At 35.1% G+C, this 24,475-nt stretch overlaps 1 protein-coding gene across 6 annotated transcripts in view; it reads right to left on the bottom strand.

Moving 5' to 3' along the window:
- Positions 1-24,475, bottom strand: part of NAV3 (neuron navigator 3) — a 258,341-nt gene that overhangs the window by 138,979 nt on the left and 94,887 nt on the right. For all 6 annotated transcript variants that reach the window (XM_090139108.1, XM_090139109.1, XM_090139114.1 and 3 more), the window contains exons 4-5: positions 13,651-13,723; positions 9,558-9,732 (exon numbers count right to left, since the gene is read on the bottom strand). In XM_090139108.1, coding sequence (XP_089995234.1) covers positions 9,558-9,732; positions 13,651-13,723 — 248 coding nt within the window. The remainder of the gene's footprint in view (positions 1-9,557; positions 9,733-13,650; positions 13,724-24,475) is intronic.

The raw sequence follows: 24,475 nt of genomic DNA, 5'->3' as shown, positions 1-24,475 counted from the left end.
AATGACAGCTATGTGATCTGTTAAAGCCAGAAAGAAAACCAAAGGGGGCTGTAGTATGTCAAAGTTCTACCTTACTGGCACACTTGAATTTTAGATGCTGTTGATCTTATAAAGTATATTTATATATCACTAGGATGACTGCACTCCAGAGATTCCAAGATTTTTTTTTTTTATTAGAATGATTCCTCAGTTAAAAATGAAACAAAAAATAATCAACAAAAAATACTAGTTAAAAATGAACAGAAAATGTTCCTTAGAAGATATTGATTGTGCTGTAATCAATGTTAACTCTCTCTCTTGCTCTCAAACTACTTGACTGTATACTTCTCATCGGTCTGACTGGTAGATAGCACAAGATACAATATTCTAAGGTTCACCTGATTCCAAATCCCAAGCCTGCCACAGGCTCCACAATGTTCTCCAAACAGTCTGGGCAGTGAAAATATGCCCCATTCCTCAAAAGAACAGACTAGGAAGACTGAGGAAAAAAACCCAACAAACTTACTTCTCAAAGAACATTGTATTTCTTGTGCTATTTTAGCCCAACCCTGGTGAAATAATATGTTTATATATATTAGAAGGTTGCTCTGAAAGTAATACCTCCTATTTATTTCTATGGAAACTATAGCAGATACAAATAGCACAAGAACAATTTTTGATAGAGGTAGTTCTCAGCTACCCTATTTTTTCCAACATAGTGATCACTGTTAACTCTGCATTTTTGCCAGTGATGAGCAAGAGCCTGTATGCTGTGCTTATGAAAAACTGGATGGCCATCCAGAATGTCCTTGTCTTTCACATCCCTGTCACCACTACTGAAATGTGCCACATACTGCTTCATTCTGCTCACCATCCACTGTTTGGTCCCCATGGACAGCATCAATGAAAGTCAATGGGTGCTATTTTTTCCACACAGAGGAATTCAGTTCTGCACTTTCGCTTCATACACACTTCCATGTCAGACACCATTTTGTCAGACTGCCCCTCTGCTGCCATCTGTCACATGGCAGCAAAATGTAACTAAATATTGCTGGGAATGTTCAACCTCTATTATCATACCACCACCTGCGTTTGACAGCATAGGCTAACATAATGAAATACTTACTCCAAATGAAGTGCCTCCTATCTATGTGCTACATATATGCTTTTAAATCTTACATAAGCATGTGTACTTCATATATTTATATCATAGAGATACATACCTATGATACAGAAACATTTATTTTTGCATTCACAGGAGGAAATGCCTATCGGTGTTGGAGCGGTGTCCCCCAGGGGCCCATCTTGGGATTGATATTCTTCAACATCTTTATCAATGACATAGACAGTAGGATCAAGTGCACCCTCAGTGACTTTGCTGATTACTCCAAGCTCGTTGGTGCTTTTGACACAATAGAAGGAAGGGATGCCATCCAGAGGGACTTGGACAGGCTTGAGAAGCTGGCCCAGAAGAACTTAATGAGGTTCAAAAAGGCCAAGTGCAAGGTGTTGCATTTGGGTCATGGCAATTCCAGATATGTCTATATACTGGGAGAAGAACTAATTGAGAGCAGCTCTGGGGAGAAGGATATGGGGGGGTTCTAGTGGACAAAAATTTGGATGTAAGCCAGAAATGGGGTCAAGTGTATTCAAGACCAGGTTAGATGGGGCCCCAGGCAGCCTGATCCAGTGGGTGGCAGCCCTGCCCACAGCAGGGGGGGGTTGGAACTATGCGGTCTTTAAAGTCCCTTCCAACCCAATGAACATATTAACACATGTTAATAAGTATGCCCAACTGTAAAAATACGAAAGACAAGAAAGAAGCAGATGGCTTATGTTCAGATGCGTTAACCCAGTTTAACTTGTGCAATATCAAAAGAAACCAGTCAGCTTGATATAGTGTTGGCAACCCTGCCCATGGCAGGGGGTTGGAACTGGATGATCTTTACGGTCCCTTCAAATCTAAGACATTCTATGATCTGTTCTGTATTAACTAGATCTCTTTCCCTTCTGCTTCAACTTCTACAATCTTATACAGGAAAGATATCTGCATCTGATTCAGGCTTAGAAACAGAAGCAAAACTGCTTTCTCAATGTTTTCGTGTTCATAGTTCATAACTCAAAAACTCAGATAACTCAGTTGTCCATCTGTATTTATGTTCTCACAGTGTAGTCAGAACTAGTCCTCTACCACAGCGACTATATCTTTCCCATCCTGGTCCTAGCAGTACAGTTATTCAGTGAAAGAATGTGAAATCACACTGTTAAAAGAAACAAAAATGATGACAACTTAGCACAAAACATGCAACTTAATGTGTTTAGTATGGCATGTAACTCACCTCTAGCAACACAATCTTTTAAAAACCACTAATTTTTCTGAACAAATCAAGCAACACTGTGCTACCAGAACTGAAACTGTATTCTTAGGGATAATTTTATCTTTTATGACCCTATCTCTGTACCATTTTTGATCTTGAACAAGAATACACCAGATGACCTACACAGCAATGTATGTCATTATTAAGACTAAGACTGCAACAAAGTTTTCTCCAAAAGGGAATGAATAAGTGGGTGCCATAAAGTCTGAGGTTGTCACTCTTTGAAATCTAAAAGAATTGTCTTTGGAACATTTTCACAGATTAAAAAAAAAAAAAAAATCACACAGAATGGTTGGGGTTGCTATAAACCTGCATTAATAGATTAAATAACACCACCTACACCTCTCATTAGTTTTTAGGCTTTTTTTTTGGTCAGTGAAGAGAAAAACTCATATCCATAGCTACTGCAAAGAGTACTGTTCTCTTATTAACTGATATCTGCCAAACAACAATAGGTAGAATATCATATAACATTCACAGAACTGTCTGTGAAAATATTAAGAGAGAAAAATGGATAAAAGAACTGACTGTAGCAAAAAGAAGCAGCAATACAAACATAAAACTGTGACTAGAAGGAATGCATGAATACAAGTGAAAGATCAAGTCATACACTGCCAGCAAGGAATCTATTGAGGAATAAATAAAAATAAGAAAACATTTTGCTTCAGAATAGATAAAATAAATCATAGGACAAAAGAAAGAATGAAGACCATAATAAATCACTATGACTCCCACTGCTTGCTATATTTATTCAAATTATATTTGCCATTTACACAAATGTTTGCTAGACGTCTGAATTAAACAGATGCTAGATCTAGAAAAGGAAAAAGATTCATGGACAAAACTTCAGCAGAATTTATTTTCAGAGAATCAGAAGAATGAATGAATCTGTACATATAGAGAAGGCAGAGCAGGAAAGACTATCTGAAAAGAAAATAACTATATTCTAAGGTTACTTCAAGAGGAAATATAGAAAAAGATGGATCCTGACGTTAAAAAGATAAATGGAAGAAATCCCATTAAGAGCTACAGGAAAATTACGGCTGAAGTACATCAAAATGGAAATACAAAAAGTAATAAGTGATGAGAAGCAAAGGAGAAAAACAAGACCATGTAAGTATCTGAAGCAGACAAAATGAAAATCATGACTGAAGTGAATTAAAACATTCTTTTGAAAACTGCAAGGACAAGAAGAAAGGATGACAGTTTCATATTGAAGTGCAGACAAAAGAAGAGAGGTATCATCCTTGAACAGGTGGCAGAAGTAATCTAACAGGAGAAATCAACAATATATCACTATATGCAGATACACGATAAATAACATATCTAACAAAGGACAAGATTTTCAGGAACCAGTCCAAAGAATTATGTAGGAAGGTGAAACATATCAGCATTTTCTGAGAGGTCAATTGCAAAAAGATTAAATAAGAGATGAAACGTTTAAGGAAATCTGAAAAGCTATTACAAGGATCTAAAATGTTTTATAATTTACATTTTTATATTTCCTCTCTAGTATGTGGTATATTATAGCCATAAAAGAGACTATTTCTTTTGGAAATTGAAACTCCTCTTCAAAAGAAATTTTCTTTCCTTATGTTAAGCTTTAACATTGCTTATCTTTGAGAGTGCGGACTACAGGGAAGAAATCTGTGAAAAATATACTGTTGCTATTGCACTGTCTGCTGTTTCCAATGAGGGTTAGAAGAAAGGAACATCTTCTGCCATTATCAACAAGCAATCCTTTTGAGCACAGTAATTTCTAAGTTGTTCAAATGCAACAGGAGTATGTATTATGAAACTACAAATAATGCTCATGCTTTGCCTGTTGTTTTGAAATATCCATCTTATAAAAAAATCACAACTTGCTACTGAAACTATGACAGAAATATTAATATTTAGGAGACAATGATGGTGTATTTTTTATGTGCTTCTCTGTCAATATGTTGTAGATATAGCCTAGAGAATTCCCAAAACTGTAATAATTTCTAGCATCTATGTGAGAGTTACGTAAATGTGTAAAATAATTTGATACTTGTGTGATGTAAAAAAATGGAGTGTGCAAGAAGATTAACTGGTAAACTATGTACAAGAACAAATCTCTGATTTATGCAATCCAACGTTGTTACATATAATCTATTTGCTTAGGTACACAGTTAACTGATAGAACTGGTATGCAGATACACCACATAGTTTAGTCACTTGGGCTCTGTTCAGGTCAAGAAGGATGAACTTCATGCCCTGGTCTGTTAAGCCATCAGAAATTCCTTTCATTGGCAACTGTAAGGACTGTAATGATAGTATCTTTAAGGAGCAGAATGAAATGGGGCAAAAGTTGACTCTTCAAGGAAGCTCAATTAAAGTAAAATGAAATCCCAAAGGTCCATTTGAAATCAGCTGCCACACCTCCTTTGCAATCATATTAGGTAACACAGTTCATTCTGCATTATCTCCCAGACAAATAAAAACACATCAGATATGGCTAACAGCTTGTTCATTCAGATATCTACTGGAAAAAAAAAAACAAAACAAAACCTTTTTCTAATTTGTCTTCTTTTCAGTCATTAAACAGTGATTATATAGTGAAAGAAGCAGGAGCAGCATACCTGGTTATCTTCATTAAAACAAAACGATCAGTAATGGCAAGAGCTAAGACAGAGAAGAGACGTAGTTCATCCCTTTGCTTTTCATTAACCAAGACATGTGACTTTCATTTGATAGCCTATGTTGGTGTGATGCACTTGGTGCAGACTATTAGGGCTATATTTTAAACCTCAAGAACACTGAAACAAAGGCCTTTTTCTAAACTGCCAGTGGTGGAACCAAGATTGGCATATGGATCGCCAGTATTCAGACATGGATCTATTTAAATTCATAATCATAACCACTGCATTTGCATTACTGTGTTTCACACAGCACAAGCTGTGTGTTCAATACGCTTCATTTTTTCCCTAGTACATCTAAGGAGTAGGCAACATGAAACCGAGTTCATTACACTAGTTATATATGCAACTGCCTGTAGAAATCAGCTACCTAACTTTGTTTATGCGCTTAGGAAAACCAGGGTGCTCTTTTAATATAACAAATTTAACAAAATCCATCTGGACCTCAAGCTGTGTTCATCATTCCTGTACGTGATAAAATAGTTTGTCCGTCTTCTGGAATTTTGCTGACAGCTTACTGAAACCAGTTACTGCCTAATCCATAAATGAGACAGAACTTCTTTCATCCACATGTGTTTTCTCTTAGTATCTGGGTGGTTGAAAGATCATCACTGCAGAAAGTTTAGATGTATTGCTGTGATAATGGAATCCACCAGCAAAGCAAAGCATAAAAATATAATGTAACCATTGTTGTCATGTATCTCTACTGACAGACATAAATAAGGCCACCAGCACTGTATTTTTTAACCAAATCTCTAAGCAGCAATGCAGTCATAACTAAAGAGTGAAGTGCCTATACCAGATTTTGAAATATTCAATTCCCACTTAGTCACAAAAGAACGTAGGAAATTTTAGGATGAAAAGAAATCAGAAATCCCATCTACAATTGTTCTCTTCCTTGAATTACCATTTATTGTTTACCACAGACTTTTCCATTAATTGCTAAATGATTTTAAGAGATTTTATACTTAGTGGTACAAAGTTACAATCTACCATAAATAAAGCATATTCTTTGAAATGAAATTCCACTTACCATAAATCAGCTTCCTTCATTCTTTTTATATTTACCTCATTATTTGGTCATCCTCACTAGAATTACATAGGACAATGATACCCTTCCACATTCAGAATCTTGCTCCCCTTCTGTGTATACAGTTTTCAAAATTTTGTGTTTGGTTAGGGATAGCTTACAAATGGCTACAGATGCTGAAGTATTGCCACACTGATCAACTGTAGATACCTTTGTTAGGAGCCTGCCACAGAAAAGTTTGCATGGAACACCATCTAGCCTAAATTAGCTGCAATTATAAAGACACATTTTCAAAGACTTAAGTTACAACATGAGATGTGATTGAATGCTGAACTCCAAAAAAAAAAAAAAGTCTGTAAAATGCATCTACCTTTGTCAGTGTATGTATTTTGTTTTTGTTTATTTGTGTACATACAAACAGATACACACCAAGCACACTGCAATGTATATAATCCTTCAAAAAGATCTGATTCATCTAACACGGTAGAACTATGGGATTTTTCAGCTAAAACAAAAAGAGGCAGCACCTAAAGTGTGCTGTTTTGCCATCTACCCACAAGTGCAAGTACATACTTTTTTAAGGGTACATTCAGAACTGCAACAGACTTAGTAAAGAATGAGAGTCATTGCTCAATGATAAATTAGTAGTAACAAATTGTCTTAAAGATTACTATAAACCTTCAGTTCATAAAGACTTTCTAGATTAGGAACTCCTGCTCTGTTAATCAGTCATAGAATTGTAGAATATTTTGATTTGGAATGGACATTTAAAGATCTTCTACTTCCCTCTGTAATAAATGTTGAGACACAGATGCCATGAAAGAAATTATATCACAGAACTGAATCTTGGGAGTCATGTAAGCTACTTGTCCGTATTTTAGACAGCAAAATGTAGGCAAGAGGCAAGATTATTACCATCACAGGAGTTTTACTACTTTCATATTTTGACTTCCTTCTAAATGGAATCTTCTTATTCATTTCTATCTCAAAACTAAAAAGTTTTTTTTAGCAAAAAAGGCTTTTCTGATTGAAAAAATAACAAGTTGAGTTAAGTAAGATGACCGTTAAGAAACGAAGAGTTGCTAAGTCCCCCACAGGCAGTTCAAATTAACAGATACTTGCATATACACATCTGTGGAAATCATATTCTCCAAATGCAGTAGAGATGGACATACTACTCTACACTAATTTCCTAGTATTACTTCAGAGACAAATGAAAGAAAAAAAAAATCTGTCAACTCAAGTCCTCTTCTTTGTTTTGCTAGCAGCTCAGAATACTAGAAACATTCATTCACAATAGAAGATAAGAACCTTTCAAATGGACAACTTTCACAAAGAAGGATATTTATCTTTACAGCTTTTATGGATAAATGTGGGGATTGAGAAAATCGTGTTCAGCCAGTACAGAAGTTTGCAGTGAGAAATACTCAAAATACGTACATGTAAAAGCAGACAGATAAATTCTTGCTTTTAGTTTACAGGTAGGAAATAAGACATTATTAATCTTGGTGTACTTTTTTTACAAAGAAAAAAAGTAGTTGAAATATAAATAGCTATAAATAACATGTACAGACATTAAATGAATGAGACAATCTTAGACTCCCAGCATTAAAGCAGGAAGTCTAATGCGCATTGATGAAAGTAGAAATTGTTAAAACAGCCTAAGATGTCACTTAATGAAGTCATGAAAGCTGAGATTCTGGATGCAGAAAGACTGCCTTTCTTCTTAATGATATATGTTTAAACTTAGCAAAGGAGAAGAGCAGAAATAGGCACTGAAGATCTTGCAAAATTATAATGAAAAGAAAGCTTTATATAAATTCATCCCCTCAGTGCTGACCATGCCTGAGCAGACAAAGAACTAGTGTCCAAGTTGTCTTCCAAATGATAAACAACTGCTTTTCTTCAAGTTTTTTGGACAAACAGAATTCTTTATAGTAGTGGTGATGCATACAGGAACATCATAGCTAGTTTTAATTAAAAAAAAACTCCATGGCTGAATTAGAAAACCAGGAGATGTTTCAGTTTTACTAAACTGTAAACAAATCCCAATAACCAGAAGTATCTGCATACAGCTAACTAAGCCCTTAACTCTACTGATCAAAGCAGTGAATACTTCTAGGCCTCAAAGATATTCAAAATATCTTTGTTATAGAAAAATAACAACTTTTTGAATAACAAGATCTTATTTCCTATATTATTTCCTCCTATGCAGTTATTAAAGACCCTACAGAGAGCAAAAAAATCAACTTCAGAAAATGTTCAGAGTGCTCAGATTCTTCCAGAATGATGCCATAATTTCTTAGATTATATGCTAATAAAAAACTTCACAGAAAAAAAAGCATTCAAAGAGATTAATTTTTAGAAGCAGGAAAAAAATGCATTCCATGTTATAACGTCTAAGGAAATGCAAGTGGATCCTAATTTTTGCATCAAATGAGATACTCAAAATGCCACTGGCAACGTTCTCCTATAGATTTATTTTTGCAACATTCTTAGTCTCAAGGCAAAGTTTTTCTATTATTTTGGAGTGCAAAAGGTTTTTTTCAACTGAAGAATAAGTTTCATAAACATGAAAAAGTATTTTAGGTGCAAATGAACTCAAGAACCAAAATTTAACTACTGCATTCTCATATTTTAATCACTGATTTATCATATTCTAGACAACTGTTCACGAAGCACACAAAATCTTTCAAACAAGAAAATTAATGAAACAAGTATTAAAGCCATCAGAGCAACATCAAAGCTTTTCATTAACAATTCACTTATAGTCTTATGTGTGAATAGCTTTTTTTCCTTCCTCAGTACAGCATAACTTGCTAATATTGATTTAAATAGATACTTGTTTAAAGCTGATTCTTTTGTCATGACCAGTAGAAACCACCTTCTCCAAATATCTGTACAGCTTCAATCTGAGAGGAACATAATTCAACTATTAAATATGCCACTGAATTTTTTGCCTAACTAAATCTTAATTTGACCTCTTAAAAGAAGAAAATGGATTAAGACCATTTTTTTTTCCTTTTATCATTTCAAAAGCCATTCAAACAGAATTAGGTACTCAAAAATAGAATGCATGGGAACAAAAAGAGAACAAATGGAACTATCAGTTGTGCCTTTTCCCCGTCTATTTTGCTAAGCATTTGAAATAACTGATTTAGATGTGCAACTGGGAATAAGAGGAAAACATGAGTGTGTACTAACAATCTCTTACTGTGTAAAGTACTGCTGAATCAAAGTGTAAAAAAATGCCTTAAAATTAACAAGACTTTGAACTAAATTTTATTTAACTGGGGAGATTATCACTCTACCTTTATTATAAGAAATACAAGCTTAATATCGAACACAAGATAAATATTGTGTTCTTATATATATACAATAATAATAATAATAGTAATAAACAAAATACAAGTCTCTTGTAAGCAATCTATTTTTCCACAAAAACTTCTCCTTTTTGAACACGCAAAATAAAATGCTTTTACTTATAAGAAAATTAAGTTTTTAACCTACCTCGACTGCATATCTTGTGTTTTGGACTGGCTGATTTCTGCTGGAGATGAAGGTACTTGCTGTTGTAGCTCCACCAAAGACTGGTAGTACTGTTGCTGATGATGTTGCTGCTGTTTGTATCGAGACAAACTGAAAAACAGTCCTAAAATGGCTTTCAAATTTCCATTCCTTATTTCTATATTAAAAAGAAAAAAAAGAAAAAGAAGTGAAAACACAGTGGTTTTAGACTTTCAGTTTTGAAGAAGTTTTACACTCTAACATCCATGTAAACAAACCTATAGATATTTATACTCTTCTGCATTTCTCTCTGCTATGAAAGACATGCCAGGTGTCATTGATACTTTATTGTTTGTTATAGTCTTTGCTTATTCATGTGCTGTTGTTGCAAGAAACACATCTCCGTAATGTCCTCGTGATGAAACACATGTGCATGGTCATAAAGAAGAGTAAAGCTAACATTAAACAGCATATATATTTGAAAATAAATACAGTACACAGCCTCAACTCAGTACAAGAATTCTTGGGAAGCAGAGAGGCTAGAAAAGCTAGTAAAAATCTCTGTTCTTCTGGCTTTAGGTAAACATCCCTTCTAACTAGTGGCTTTACATTTCTCTTCTGGCTTCTTGGGCAAATTCTTTGCCCAACGGCAGTAAAAATGACTTCTAAAAAGAGTGGAAAGAGGAGATGTCTGCAGTCTAGTGGATGAGTGCAAATGCATTCACAAGAATTAGGAAGGAACACAAGAGAAGCAGATTAATGGAAAATACCAATGAAAAGAGGTGACCATAAGATTTGTGATTACATCTTTGAACTTTCCAGTAACATGATTCTCTAGTTTCCATGCTGCTTGTATTGATTAACAGAAACTTCAAAACTACAGCTTTCACTTGTGGCTAAAATAGCTTTCCATATGAAATTTTGTCTCTGGGTAGAATCCTGAAGTCTCCCATTCCTTTCTCTTTGTCTTTGCACAGCCTGAGATGAAGGTTTTAAAAGGCTAATGTTATTCTTTGCTCATAAAGGATCTCCATGTCAAAAAAGAAGCCTTAGGGGGCCTTAATGAAATTATCTGCAGCACTTAGGTCTGTTCATAACTTCATTATTAATTTTCTTTGGCACTGGGCTTCTTGTGTAAGGTTTTCATTAGGCCGATAGCCTTGTAACCTAACATGCAACATTTCAATCTTTCTGCTTTTCCTGCAAATACAAAGACTGAGTTTTATGTGCTACACAGCCTTTCCTAATAAATGTTTTAAACAGCTTCTAAACAAACACTGTAATATCAATATTCTTTAAATCATATTAATTTCCTTTCCACAGGTGAAATGCTGGTGCATACACGAACAGGTCACCAAACACTACAGCCCTTAAGCTCTCACTCTGTTCAGCAAGAGCAAACAATTCTAAACACCCTAATGTACTTGGCAAAATGGAAATTTGTTCTATACATCTATACTTGCTCTTGTTCCCTACGAAGATGCAATAGGATCACTGATTCCTCATGAGATCATCAGCAACATGCAGAAGAACTTTCTCAGAATTAGGGAGCTGTTTAAGAAATAATGACTTCCGTAGTTATCTACTGTCAAGGAAGATCAAGAAAGCTTCTATTTAACATTATCTTTAAAAAAAAGAAAAAAAAAAAGACAAACCAAAATATTCAACTACCATTGTTCAAGCTTCTCCAGTTCTGTCCCAGATATTAATTTATTTATTCTTGTCATATTGCATCATGTAATTCTCAGGAAAATAATTCCTTGTTCATTAAATCACATCCATATATTTTTATCTTATAATTTCACCTTTTTTTTTGTGCGTGTGTTAAACCATATGTTTAACTATTTGTAAAGGAGAATGTGAACAATGTTGACCTTATTCTTCCCTGCTTTTAGACCAGCTACAGTTGAAAGATTTCTCTTAAAACATAAACACCCGGAAAATTATCATAGGTACTAAATATTTGCAGGGAAGAGGAGAGGAACTACTTTTCTTCATTGAAACTGGTTTATTATTTATCACTTGGATTCTCCAGAGCAGATTTTGCTCTCAAGGTTTAAAAAACAACTTTTGTTCTAGAATTCCTTGCTCACGCATCTAAATGAGGTGGGAAAATGGTTTTGAAATCTTTAATCTTTGTTAAGATCATATTTTTTTGTTTGGGAAACTGTCTGCAAAATGCATTAATACATGTCTCAACAGTAGTAAGACATTTACTAAAGCCTATTAGAAGAAGCAGCCATATCAGTTTGTGAACTTCATGGATTTTAAACATAAGTGTGATGAAAAAAGCCACTATGAAGATAACCTGATAACTTAATGATAAAAACAACACAGCAGTTTTTCTCAACTCCTTCTTCTCAAGGAAACTGCAATGTTCAAAACAGTACTTGTTAAAAATGGTATGTTTAAGGGAGTCACGTTACTGCAAACTGATATGGAAACATCAAAGATATTAGAAGATCTACTCCAGAGTCAATATTGACTGAGAAGCAGCAAAATTAGTTTGAATATTACTTCAGAACTCAAGGAATGCAGTGTTAAAATTCTGTCTTAATACAAGTTTTTAAAAATAGTCTTTGCATTTAAAACTGCATTAGATTATTGCGTTTAGTAGTATTTGTACTTAATGCCATCAAGTTGAATCCTACATCTATTTACAAGTGATTTTCCAAAGCAAAACAAAGGTTTGTATAAAGGCATGTATTACAGAATGCACTCTGATTTTGATTTAATGAAGTACAGAGAAAAAGAATGTTGTTTTGTGCCATGCTATGAAACAATGAAGAGTATTGTTGTGAAATAAATTCATGCTATTCATACATTTGATTCTTATTTTGAATGCAAGCAAAAATAAGCTTCACTGAAAAATTGAGTTCTAAATGACTTTCTGGGCTGCCTGGTGTAGTATTAAATGTGCAGATTGGTGGCCCTGCATGTGGCAGGGGGGTTGGAGATTCACGATCCTTGAGGTCCCTTCCAATCCTGGCCATTCTGTGATTCTGTGACTTTGAGATGAATGGCAGCATGTAAATATTCAGTACTCTCACACATCAACATATCTTCATTATATACAGAGGTTCCTTTTTATCAGTTAAGGAGTTTTCCATAATTAAACAATTATAGAGAAAAGACAGCACATATCATGGCTGTGCTATGCTTCCACCAGAGGTACTAGGAAAGGTGGGGGTGGTAGAGGATAACAATGATGACTTAATTTTAAAATCAAGCACTAGCTAGCATTCAAAATTTTTCTTCACATTATCTTGTAAAAATAAATGGAAATTGGCATCTCTTAAAAAAAAGAATGCCTTCTTTCTCTTAGTTTTGCCACATGCAAAATAAATATATAGCATTGTGACTTGGTAATACCTATTGGCTTCAGCTGCCACAGAATTCAAAGGGACTTCTATGGTGCACAGAACCCTGCAGAACTGTCTAATCCCTTACAAGACAAATGTTTGCATACATTTTATTACGCTACAAAATAAAATAACCGCTTGAGTTAATTCTAAATTAATTTAGCAAACATTACATATTAAGACAATTGGTACTTGATTTGATATATTGATTACCCATAACTGCATCAGGCACTAACTTGATTAAGACAATAAAAAGAGCTATAATATAAGCAGCAAGACCGTTCTTTCTTTCATGTAATACAGCACATTACAGCTATGCAATACATTTCAGATGCATCCTGACAACACTACTGCTGAGAATAAAAGCTCTTAAACAGTCTTCCCTGGGTTTATTTATCTGAGCAAGATTCCTATATATCTATGTTTGTTGTTTTGAAACCCATATATGAAGAAGACAAAATGTGTACTTGGGGAAAACTGTATCTGACATTTTGGTGATAACATGAAAATGTTAGTAAAGATTGCCTGAAGTTTTGTAAATATATTAAAATCCTTAGTTCAATTTCAATAGAAAATTAAAGTTTTCTCTCAATCCTTATCAGTAATCAGTATTTGAATACTGTTCAAAACAGCTACAGTTTGGTACAGAGGTACAAATCATTTCTATTAAAAAAATTAGTTTTCAAAAAAAAAAAAAAATCCAGTTATTTGTTCTGATGATCAATTTCTCTTACCTTCTGCAGAAAGACCTTGGACATTTACACCTCTGGCTGCCAGAAAGCTGAGGCAGACATCAACATTCTCAATCTGCAATATGAACATAAATAACAAGCAGCGTAAGACTATTTGACAGAATGTACTAAAGTGTAGGGAAAAAAAAAAAAAGAAATGTCCTAGGAATGAATACTTTACATTCACTGCATTCTACAGCTCTTTACCAAAGTTTAACAAGAATGATTACTCCTAATTAGGGACCTGATATAAAGCTTTCATTGTCCACTTTGCTGCTTAAAAACAATTCATAAATGCCCGATCCAGAATGGCATGCTGGCAAATCAGCAACCCATCTACTTAACATAAAACTGGATTTGATACACTGCAAACAAACAGCAATGAAAGCATCCACAGAGAGTTAGACACTGAACATATGTTTAGAGAAGTGGGTGAGTTAGCTGAAAAATGAAATCAAAAGCATCCAACAAATGTTTTAGCAAAGGTATTTCCCTGGGATGATGTAGAATTTTGTGAAGATTATGTCAGAGCAATGTTTTATTTTCCTTTTCTTTTTAAATATAATTCTAAATAATTTTAATTTATTTAAAGATTATGCATCTCTGAAAAGTGCTTGCTTATTAAAAGACATGTTGCTGATTTCAGTTGATGGTTTAGATGAATTTTACAGTTGCTACAGTTTAAGGAAAGGGAAGAAAACTTAGCCCAAATATAGACCAATAAAAGGATCGAACTTCTGTCTCTACAGTGACTAGTCACAGCATTAACTCTTTCCAGCTTTCTACATTTCACAGATTAGGGATCAGAATGTTCCAAAAGGTTCATTTGAATGACCATCCCTCACTGATTTCCCACACCCTTTCAGGATGTATGAAGCAAATACCAGGCATAAGGGTAACACCTCTCAACTAACAACTTTGTATGACTCAATATATTCTTATCTGCTCAAAATTATGCTGTGTGGAGCGATGTCCTGTGTCAAGTGCCTTACATGGACTTAGTTTAAAACTATATTTTTTAGGTTGAAGGATTTTTTTTTACTTTATGTAATTGGGATCACAGAAATAAAAAGTTTAACAATATAATTAAAATACTTATTGGGAAATATTAAAAGAAACAAGCACCAAGCACCACACCCATAAACCTGCAGTAGATCAAGTCCATGCTGTTACTTTTATTTTAATGTTCACGTTTTACAATGTCTCATTATCATCAGTTTTCAGCCCTCAAAGCATGAGGTTTAAATTCACTCCTTGACTAAAAAGTATTTGATTGTTGACAGTATCTTTCCTAACCTGAGAGAAAGGCCTTTTATTATGGCTATCTTTCTACGATTGCACTTCAACACTTATCCTCAGTGAATACTATTAGATAAAAGGAATAGAAACATTATTTTTAACAGTGACCCTTGGAATATATATTATGAGTTTACATAGACTTTCTTGACCCACAGATACTACTTCTAAACACAAGCATCTGAAAAGCTCTTAGATATGTGCTTGTTAAGCATAACAAACTCCAAAACATTAGTAACTGTATCTTTAAAAAAGTATTTTCCTACACTAAGTTAACTATTTCTAATGACATACTACCATTTATAGGAAATAATCAGCTCTCTCCTAGATCAATTAAAAAAAATAAATACAACTCTGCTGCTAACTGTAATTAAAGTTACTCTTAAGTTGGGGTTCGCCATCAAACTTTCTTCCATCAGCTTGGCAGCATTCACTTATTCGTACAGCTGGAATAGTGGAATAACCATCATAAAAATCAATGGGATTATTCCAGTTCTGGTCAAGCAATGTAAATGCAGATGCTCAGGCATTAACTCTGTGATTTTCTTAAATGTTGATGTAGTTTCACATCTTAAAAATCAATAAACAAATAGTCCAATAGATAAACAAACTAGATCATTTCATAAAGGGGAATGATGTGATACACCTAAGTGAGTTGAAAGTAGGCTGCATCAAAAATAGGAAGATCGACTTCTTCCTCACCTCCTCCTTCTCCTCCCAGGTGTGGAGCCCTGCTGCTGCCAGCTCGTCTGATCTTCAATGATTCTCTGAGCGCACCAGGAGCTCGCTCAGCACACAAAACTCACCCAGCAAAGTAAGCAATCATATTTTAGTCACTCCAGTTTCCCATGCAGACTGATGAGCACAGGCATCAGAGGAGGAGAGGGTGAGTCCAAGCCTGAGTAAGGCATAGCGTGGGGAGGAGAGGGCAGATGAAGAGGAGGGACAGGGAGATTAAACCACTCCTGACAGCAATGGCAAGAAAATGAGCTGGCTCAGCCCTGACCTCCAACTACACCCCTGGATCAGTCATGAAAATAATACACATGATGAGGATAGCTCTGCTCAACCTTTAAAAAAGGTCAACTACACAAGAAAACAATTTGAATGGAAATTTTCCTGTCTTGAAGAATTTAAAAGAAGTGAAGATTTCTTTGGATATAAGCTATATAACTGTGTCTCTTTGAAATTTCAGATCAGCCATAATGCAGAATGAACTACTTCAAAGATGGGAAATTTTGTTCTGCCACTTAATACTGGGAATCAAATGAGAAGAAAAAAAAAATTAGACCAGAGTCAGTAGTGCCCACATCCAAATATGCAAACCAATGTTCCCTAGCAGACCTGCTAGCATAACTAACATTTTTCATAATTGGCATGTATTCTCTGTCATACTTCAGGAGACTTTAACTATAAACAAAACCTTATTTTCTATGTACTATAGTACATATACCATAGTACATAGTATTATGTAAAGTACTAATACTATGAAAACATCTCAATAGCTATCTGCAATACTAAATATTTAGTAAATAGTAAGCCAAAACCTTAGGATGAAAAATATTCTATAGAAATGGCTCCTGGTTAATTTACACGTCAACATCTACTGTATGTGTCTTTGAAGACACATCTCTTAAACCTGCTGACAAATGTAGTCATCATTATTAACAATGATGACTCAATATACTGAAAACTACAAAGCAAATTCTGTTTTGCTTCATAGTTCACCCAGAGAACTCTAATAGAAACCCTGAGTCCAAAATCACTCCTGTTGGTGGTGCTGTATGAAGTAATAGCAGAGGCCAACTTTCAGACAATTGACTGTGGTTGCAGTATTACCCTTATAATGAAGTCTTATTTTGGTTTGTGAATAGAGCAAGTCTGGCGTGGTAGTTCACAGTCACACAGCACACAGAAAATGTCAGAACATAACTCTTGCAGTCAGTTTTCTGATAATAACTGCAGTTACTACACAACTCTCAGAATCTGTTAGGAGATTCAGTGAAACATCTATTAATACATTTCTGGATTATTTTCACTTTCTTTCCTTTCCAGAAGTAGTTTTCTAGAAGAAGTTAGCCTTAATGTTGTCCCATTTTGAAGCTTTCAGTATGCCTATAAATGCTGCTTTAATTACCTACTTCTTGCTTTGGCAAACCACAGTTATTCTTTGAACTCAAACCCCAGAAATACCAAACACTTTTTATTCAAACTTACCCACAGATGAGAGTAATTTTTCAATCACAAAAGCTCTAAGAGATTTCAAGAAGCTTCCAGTCAATACTGTTTCAATCAAGAGTGGTATGAATCCCTGAAGTCCGTGTTTATTTAAGTCGTTAGTGGTGGCATTATTATAAGCTGGGTTAAATTCTTCATAGTGCTAACACTGCAAATATAGAAATCTACCTGCTAATACATCAAGGACTATGGATTTTGCTTTGTTACTCTTCACACAGACACCAGACAAATTTCATGATGTTTGCCCACAATTTTGTAATGAATTTTGCTTTCAAACAGCACCCATTTACAACAGAGATGATGCTCCCATTAGTGCAAACAGCACCATCAGAATTACGATGTAGATCATCCCAGTACAGAATTCAGGTTAAACAGATTCAAAATCCAATGTATCAAGAGATAGAAAGTAAATCAAAAGTGCAAATTTGCTTGTTCTGCTAAATATTTCCAAGATCAGGCTGTTTCTGAACAGTTTTTCACTATCAATCCAAAACATTTTTTGTTCCAAGTCCCTTATTTTCTACCCTCAACTTAAAAGACTGGAAGATATGAATAACAGATTTGCCACATTAAAAATGTTAAAAAATTAGAATAGGTAGATTAGCAATGTAGTACCATTTCCTTGACATGTAGATTTGTCCACCTACTTATTCAGTGAACCAGTTTGAAAGTCAATCGCTACTACATGAGATTGCTTTTCAGAGGCAAACAAAACTATCACCCCTGATTGTATCATCACTTCCTTATCAAAGCTGAAGAATAATTTGCCCTGTTCTGAAAGGTAGCTTCAACTTCATGGGTGCAGAGAAACTGCTAAGAGGATGATAATTTAGGAATCAAGATATTGGAGAATCATCAGCTAGATATAATACTATTTTATGCTAATTAAATTAAGGCTACTATGTTATGCTTATACAGTATTTAGCTACTTTTGTAAATCAATTGCTTTAAATATTGTTTACAGACACAGCATTATGAAAAAATTCATCTGAAATACTTACACCAAAAATACTACTGGATCCCAAGATATTTCTACACCCACATTGTAAAGGATTATTTTTTAAATGATTATGTAAAAATAAGCAGCAATAGCACAATTGCATACTGTTATTACACTATATGGCATATAAAAAAGACACATCTCAAATCTTCTGTAACATACTACATACTATAGTCTTAGGTAATCTGCTTTTGACTTGTAGGTATTTGAAATTTTACTGATAGAAATAAATCACTAAACCGGACTTTGGGACTTGCGTGTAGATGAACAGTAGCACTTAATACCCAGCAGTCAGCAGACTTACAGGAAGAGATCATTTGCGGGATTTTGCTCACCAGTGACTCAACATATAGAACATGTCTATTTATTATAATTATTTTTGCTGTTACCAAGATTAGCTTTCATCTCTTTTGTCTGGCAGAAAACGCTTTCTTCACTTCCAGCATCAATTTAATTGTGGGATATTCAGAAGACAAGTAATGATGACTAATACAGCAGGATGTTTTCATGTATTTGTAAGAGGCTCTGAAAAATATCTTGGTTTGACTAATTCTTTTTAAGTTTATGACAGTACAGTTTAGGAGAACTAATAGACACAGATGTGAGTTGTCATTTGCCTGCTTCTAGCAGGATTTGTCACCCTGGAGAACAGCATGCATTGTAACAATGTTTTTATACCTATATGCTACCAAATCTCTCATTATTTCAGACACAAAAATAAAACAGTACTTCCTGTAAGCAAGCACTTAATCCCAAACTACCTTCCCTAACAATGCATGTGCTTTACACTTCTGAATCACAATACACAGCCCCAGATAAAGCCTTGTAAAGGGTTTGACCATAAAACTCTTCAGCACTTGTTGTGAGGTCAGGCTGTTTTTTTTTTTTCTCCTTTTATTATTGATTTTATCAATATTGATACCAATAATGAGAAGAAGTAATTTGAGATTAACTACGACATATTCTATTTCTAATGTATTCGAAATACACTTTATTTTAGATTTCTATCTAAATTTCCCCAGAGTATTCATCTGACTTAAGAGCTGTGTTTCGCTCTTTTTTTATTCCTATGGATACTCATCACTAAGATCCAGGGAGGTCAATGGATTCAAATGTATTGTTACAAGACAGCTCACCCTCATCCCCATGCGGTACTAGTAGAGTTAAAAACAAATTTAAAAAACCCAACAGCAACAAAAAACCAACTCAGGCTACACAGAGAGCATCCTGGACTCTTGAGTATTAACAGTACTGATGACTAAACTGAAAAAATGGAAAAGCATTTTCCAAAGATCCACCTTGTATGCCTGACTATCGCGTGCATGGAATATGGAAGAGGACATACCAGCTTTCAAATTTTGGCTACCGGCTTAGTCTCAGTTTAATTTTGGTTCTAGTCTTAGTTGTGGGTTGTATAAAGAATAGAGGTTCAAGCAAGCAACCAAGACATGTTCATGCATAGATAAAAGCATTTTTGGTCCACACCTGAGCCAGGGACAATATGAATTTGTCCATGAAGACTTATTTATATGGAATGCTTTGGAGGACTCAAAAATATTTTAAGGTGGACATGGCCTAGACTGTCATCACTGCTTACATAATGTGGTGCAGAATGAGAACTGGTCACATATACTCTCACAGATACTTAGTAAAAATGAAAAGTAAAAACAATTAAATAAAAAACTCCTAAAAGATCTTTTACTGGGTCAAATTTATAACCTTGTACAACCTGCTGCACCTAAACCTGTTCTCAAGGATTGAGAAGGACAAGTTTATTTCACTTTCTGTTCTCAGTTGAGTCATACGCTGTACGTGGTCCAACTTGCTGACAATTCAGTTGTGGTGTGGGCAACACCTAGATTTTCAGTTTGTCTTGTAACTTTACTCCTTCATTATCATTATTACTATTATTATTATTTTAAAACTAGCTGGTTTTACTACTTTGTGTTCCTGTTCTGTCTCTCCTTAAAGTATAGGGCTAGAAACCTACAACAGAGATATAATGAGAATATATTTGCAGTTTCATACTGGCATATTTTTATCTTCAGTTCTCTCTCTAAGCTTGCTTATAAGAACTAGATTTCATAAACAGGTGGGCATTGAGCTGTTTTGCTGTGTGCAAAATGGATGAAGATCCAATATTTTCTTCACCAAAAAATTGAACTATAATAACTCAAGTACTTCCTCCATTTCAAACAAGTGATAACTGAAAACATTACATGGTATTCTACTTAACATAATGCTTTCACTGTATGTATTTGCATATACTATTGTTATGTAAAGCTGAGTGTTGGGCCCAAATGCCCATTATAGCTGGTTTATTCTGAGGAGGTACAGTATCATTCCAGATTAAAGCAGGTATAGCAAAATGAATTACCTTGTCCAATGTCTTTATTGATCTGCCTATCCATTCTTCAAATGCCCCGTTCCCAGCAGTTCTGGGAGATAATTCTTACATGATCACAGAAATAATAGAGTGGTGAGGCACTAGAACATGCTGCCCAGAGAAGCTTCGGATGCCCCATCCCTGGAGGCATCCAAGGTCATGCTAGATGGGGCCCTGGGCAGCCTGATCAAGTGGGGGGTATTTCTGCCTATGGCAGGGGGTTAGAACCAGATGATCTTTAGGTCCCTTCCAACCCAAACCATTCTAAGATTCTATAACAATATTCATGATTTAGAACTCCCTATTATTCTTCACATGAAAACAGATGTTTGACACACTTGAAGTTCTGCACACCTCTTAAGAAATTTTTTAAAGGGTAATACAATAGTAATACAATACAATTAAAATATAAAAGCTCCCTAATAACTTTCATTGTGTGCATTTTGCAGGACAAAATTCACTGCTCCATAAAGAAGACAATACATAATTCTTTGACATATCGTAAGATTTATTATAATCATTCTTAAAGTACCAATAAATAATCTAAATCATCAAAAGAAAAACCTTCTATGCCATGCATTCCACTCAGTTTACCACAGCTGATGATATTCCTCTTACCTATAAAAAACTGTCATGAAATTGTATTTACAGAATGCATGCAGTATTTTCACTATACTGTATTCGTTTATGTTATCCACAGTAGCTCACTCTTAGTGTTCCAAAGGGGAAGGTCCTGCTGGAAAAACAGTTTGTTGCAAATGCACTTCTACTATAGCTAGAAAAAAACAGGAGGGTATAAAGATCTTGAAAGGAACAGTGGGAAATAAACTCCTATGAGCTAACTTCCCAAGTATTACAGTTATACTATAGCACGCAGACTGGTTTCTTTTTATACTGCACAAGTCAAACTAGTTTGACAATCTGAATGTAAGGCATCTGCTTTCTTGTCTATTGCATATATACAGATGGGCATAGTTATTCATGTATGCGTTAATATATTCATAGAATGGCTCGGTTTGGGAGAGACCTTAAGGATCATCCAGTGCCAACTCCCTGCAGTGGGCAGGGCTGCCACCCACTAGATTAGGGCCCCAAGCAACCTGGTCTTGAACACCTTCAGGGATGGGGCCTGCAGCTTCTCTGGGCAGCCTGTGCCAATGCCTTTGAGTAAACAATTTATTCCTAACATCTAACTTAAATTTCCCCTCTTTTAATTTAAAATAATTCCCCTTGCCCTATCATTATTAGGCTCTGTAAAATGTTGGTCTCTCACCTGTTTATAAGCTTCCTTTAAGTACCAGAAGGAAAAATAACACCCATTCATACAAAAAGATTATGACTTCTGAATGAAACTCTTGAAGCTTCATGCTTCCATCAAGATTTCCTGCAAAGTAGCTGCATGTATTATTAAGAAAATCATTAGTGTCATTACAACTACACATGAGAAGAGCAGAGAGTACTGGCACATACACAGGTCACTCTAAAAGCAACACCTTCTATTTATTACCATGGAAACTACAACAGATAAAGAGACTACAACACTATTTGATAGAGCAAATTCTAAGCTTGCCACATTTTACATTTTTTACAACAGCCACCACCACTAGCTGTGCACTGTTATTAGCAATGAACAAGAGCCTGCATGCTGTGCTTGTAGCATCCTCACTAGTGGAGGTGCCTCAAGGTGACCATCACCACTGCTGAAATGCACCACTTCCAGCCTCACCGTGCTGCTCACATCCACTGTTTGGTCTTCAAAAACATCCAGCTAGTGTCAGTGAACGTCAAATGGTGCCATTTTTCCATATGAAGGAATTTAGTGTCATACTACTGCTTCACATGCCCTTCCATGTCAGATGCCATTTTGTCAGACCTGTCACACGACAACAGCATGTAACAGAATATTCGTGGGAATGTTCCAACTCTATTGCCATACCACCAACATCCACCTTTGATGTCACGGGCCAACATAAAATAGGAGGCACTGCTTTTGAAGCAGCCCTCCTCTTTCCAAACCATGAAGAAAAAGGTATCAGAAAACACGTGATGCAGAGTAACTGACATTGACTCTACTAAAAAACATCTTCAAATTTCAAGATATATTAGTCTTTGCACAAGCTGCTAGTATGGCAGGCTGAATGTGGCACTGCTCCTTTGACCTGCAGCTACTGAGATGGGAGAAATTTGCCATGAATACTTGGTTCACCAGGATGTAGAACTCAAATGAAATGGGGAAAATTGAAACTAGAGGAAATTGAGAGATAAGTCAACTCTCCAACAAAAAAGAAGAGAAACTTAGAAATCACATTATTTCTTGTTCTGATAGTTAATTTCCCATGAGTTTCTGAGGTGATAGTTCATGGCAAGACATTTTTGTTACTGTACTGGAAGACTATGTTAAGTTTAGAGGGTGGTGTAAATTTGAAAACCCACCCTGGTGAAACAGGTGTTAGTAGTCCTGCTGGGAGATATTAAGTGTGTTCTGCTGACTTGCTGTTGCACGTGGCCAGTTACCTCACCCAGATGCAAGGGACATTCCATTTTTCTGTGGAAATTATTGTATGTTTCAGAGTGTTAAGCAAAATCCACTGACACGTATACAGATTCAGCTTGTTTTCTAATAAACTTGTTACTTGCAATAAAAAAATTTAAGGAGCATTTAATGAAAATAGCTATCAGTGATCTATGTAACAACAATCCAAAAAACTGTTCCAAACACAGCATTGACCATATAAGCAAATTAAAAAGTGATTTACTGGAGGCATTTGGGGAGAATTTTACCTTAGAGTATAATAACTACTGGTATGTAAAAGGCCTCCCAGGCAAAAATTTTTAGGAAATGATGTTGAAGTTATTTAATTAGGGTTTTGTTTTGTTTTTTGAGAAAAAGACAATGGTGTTCTTTAAAACTGAAATACCTTCCACTTCCTTTTTTTAACAAGTATGATGGAACACGTACACTAAATTCTTCTAGTATGCACTCCAGACACTAAACACGAACAGTAAAGTCAGAAATGTAAAGGAAATTAATGTCCCAAATACTTGGAGAATTCAACAGACATATGTACTGACCTGCTGATAAAAGAATGTATGAGGTCATTATAAAGGTTAGAGTATGAGCTGGGGTGTGTATTAATTTTAAGAAAATACAAAATGGGAAATGGATTCCTCTTAGTATATATCAATATATGTCAATACTGTCTGGAATATCAAAGTGACAGCTGGTCACTTTGATATTTTACATTGCCCCTAATCTGATGCTTTGAAAGCTTGGAGTGAGAGGTAATGTCAAATGCAAGCTGTTTTCTGTTTCCTGTATTAGTATATCTCAACAATCAATAGCTAATTCAGATACTCTATGATTCTAGTAAAGCTTTTATTTTATTTTTAAGGTGCCCAAACATGATTATGAACATTTGTTGACCATTAATACATTAAAGCAAACAAATACAAACCTACAAATCCCCCAAAACAATTAAGAAAACATAGAATTTTCCTCTGCTTATCTGCAGTGGTACATTCTTGCTTTCCTTATTCCTTTTTTACTCCTTATTTCCTTTTTTACTCTTTCTTCCTTCTGTGTTTTACACTACATTTGCTCCACCACTACAGCAGACACTGTATTTTGTAGAATACAGAATACGGCGACCATATGTGAAGTGATTTTGTGCTGCTGTGAGAGAAACAGTGAGTAGAAATTGTTGGATTTTTGGTTGGAACACAGTGCTGGACTTGGCCCTGATTAAGCTCCTGGCTCTGGATTCAGAAAGCCATCGAAGAGTATTTCATCATCTTGCACAAATTTCTTAGAAACCTAAAACATGACTCCACAGCAGCCAGTATCAAAGGAAAAGACTAGGCAAGAATTCTCTTCTAAGGTCTCAAAAGTAACACCGTATCTTGGTGCT

This window comes from Phasianus colchicus, chromosome 1 (genome assembly GCF_987193195.1).
Source record: "Phasianus colchicus chromosome 1, bPhaCol1.hap1.1, whole genome shotgun sequence".
In the NCBI taxonomy this organism is placed as follows: Eukaryota; Metazoa; Chordata; class Aves; order Galliformes; family Phasianidae; genus Phasianus; species Phasianus colchicus.
Note: the sequence above shows the minus strand (reverse complement) of the source record. Positions and strands in the feature narration are given on the sequence as shown.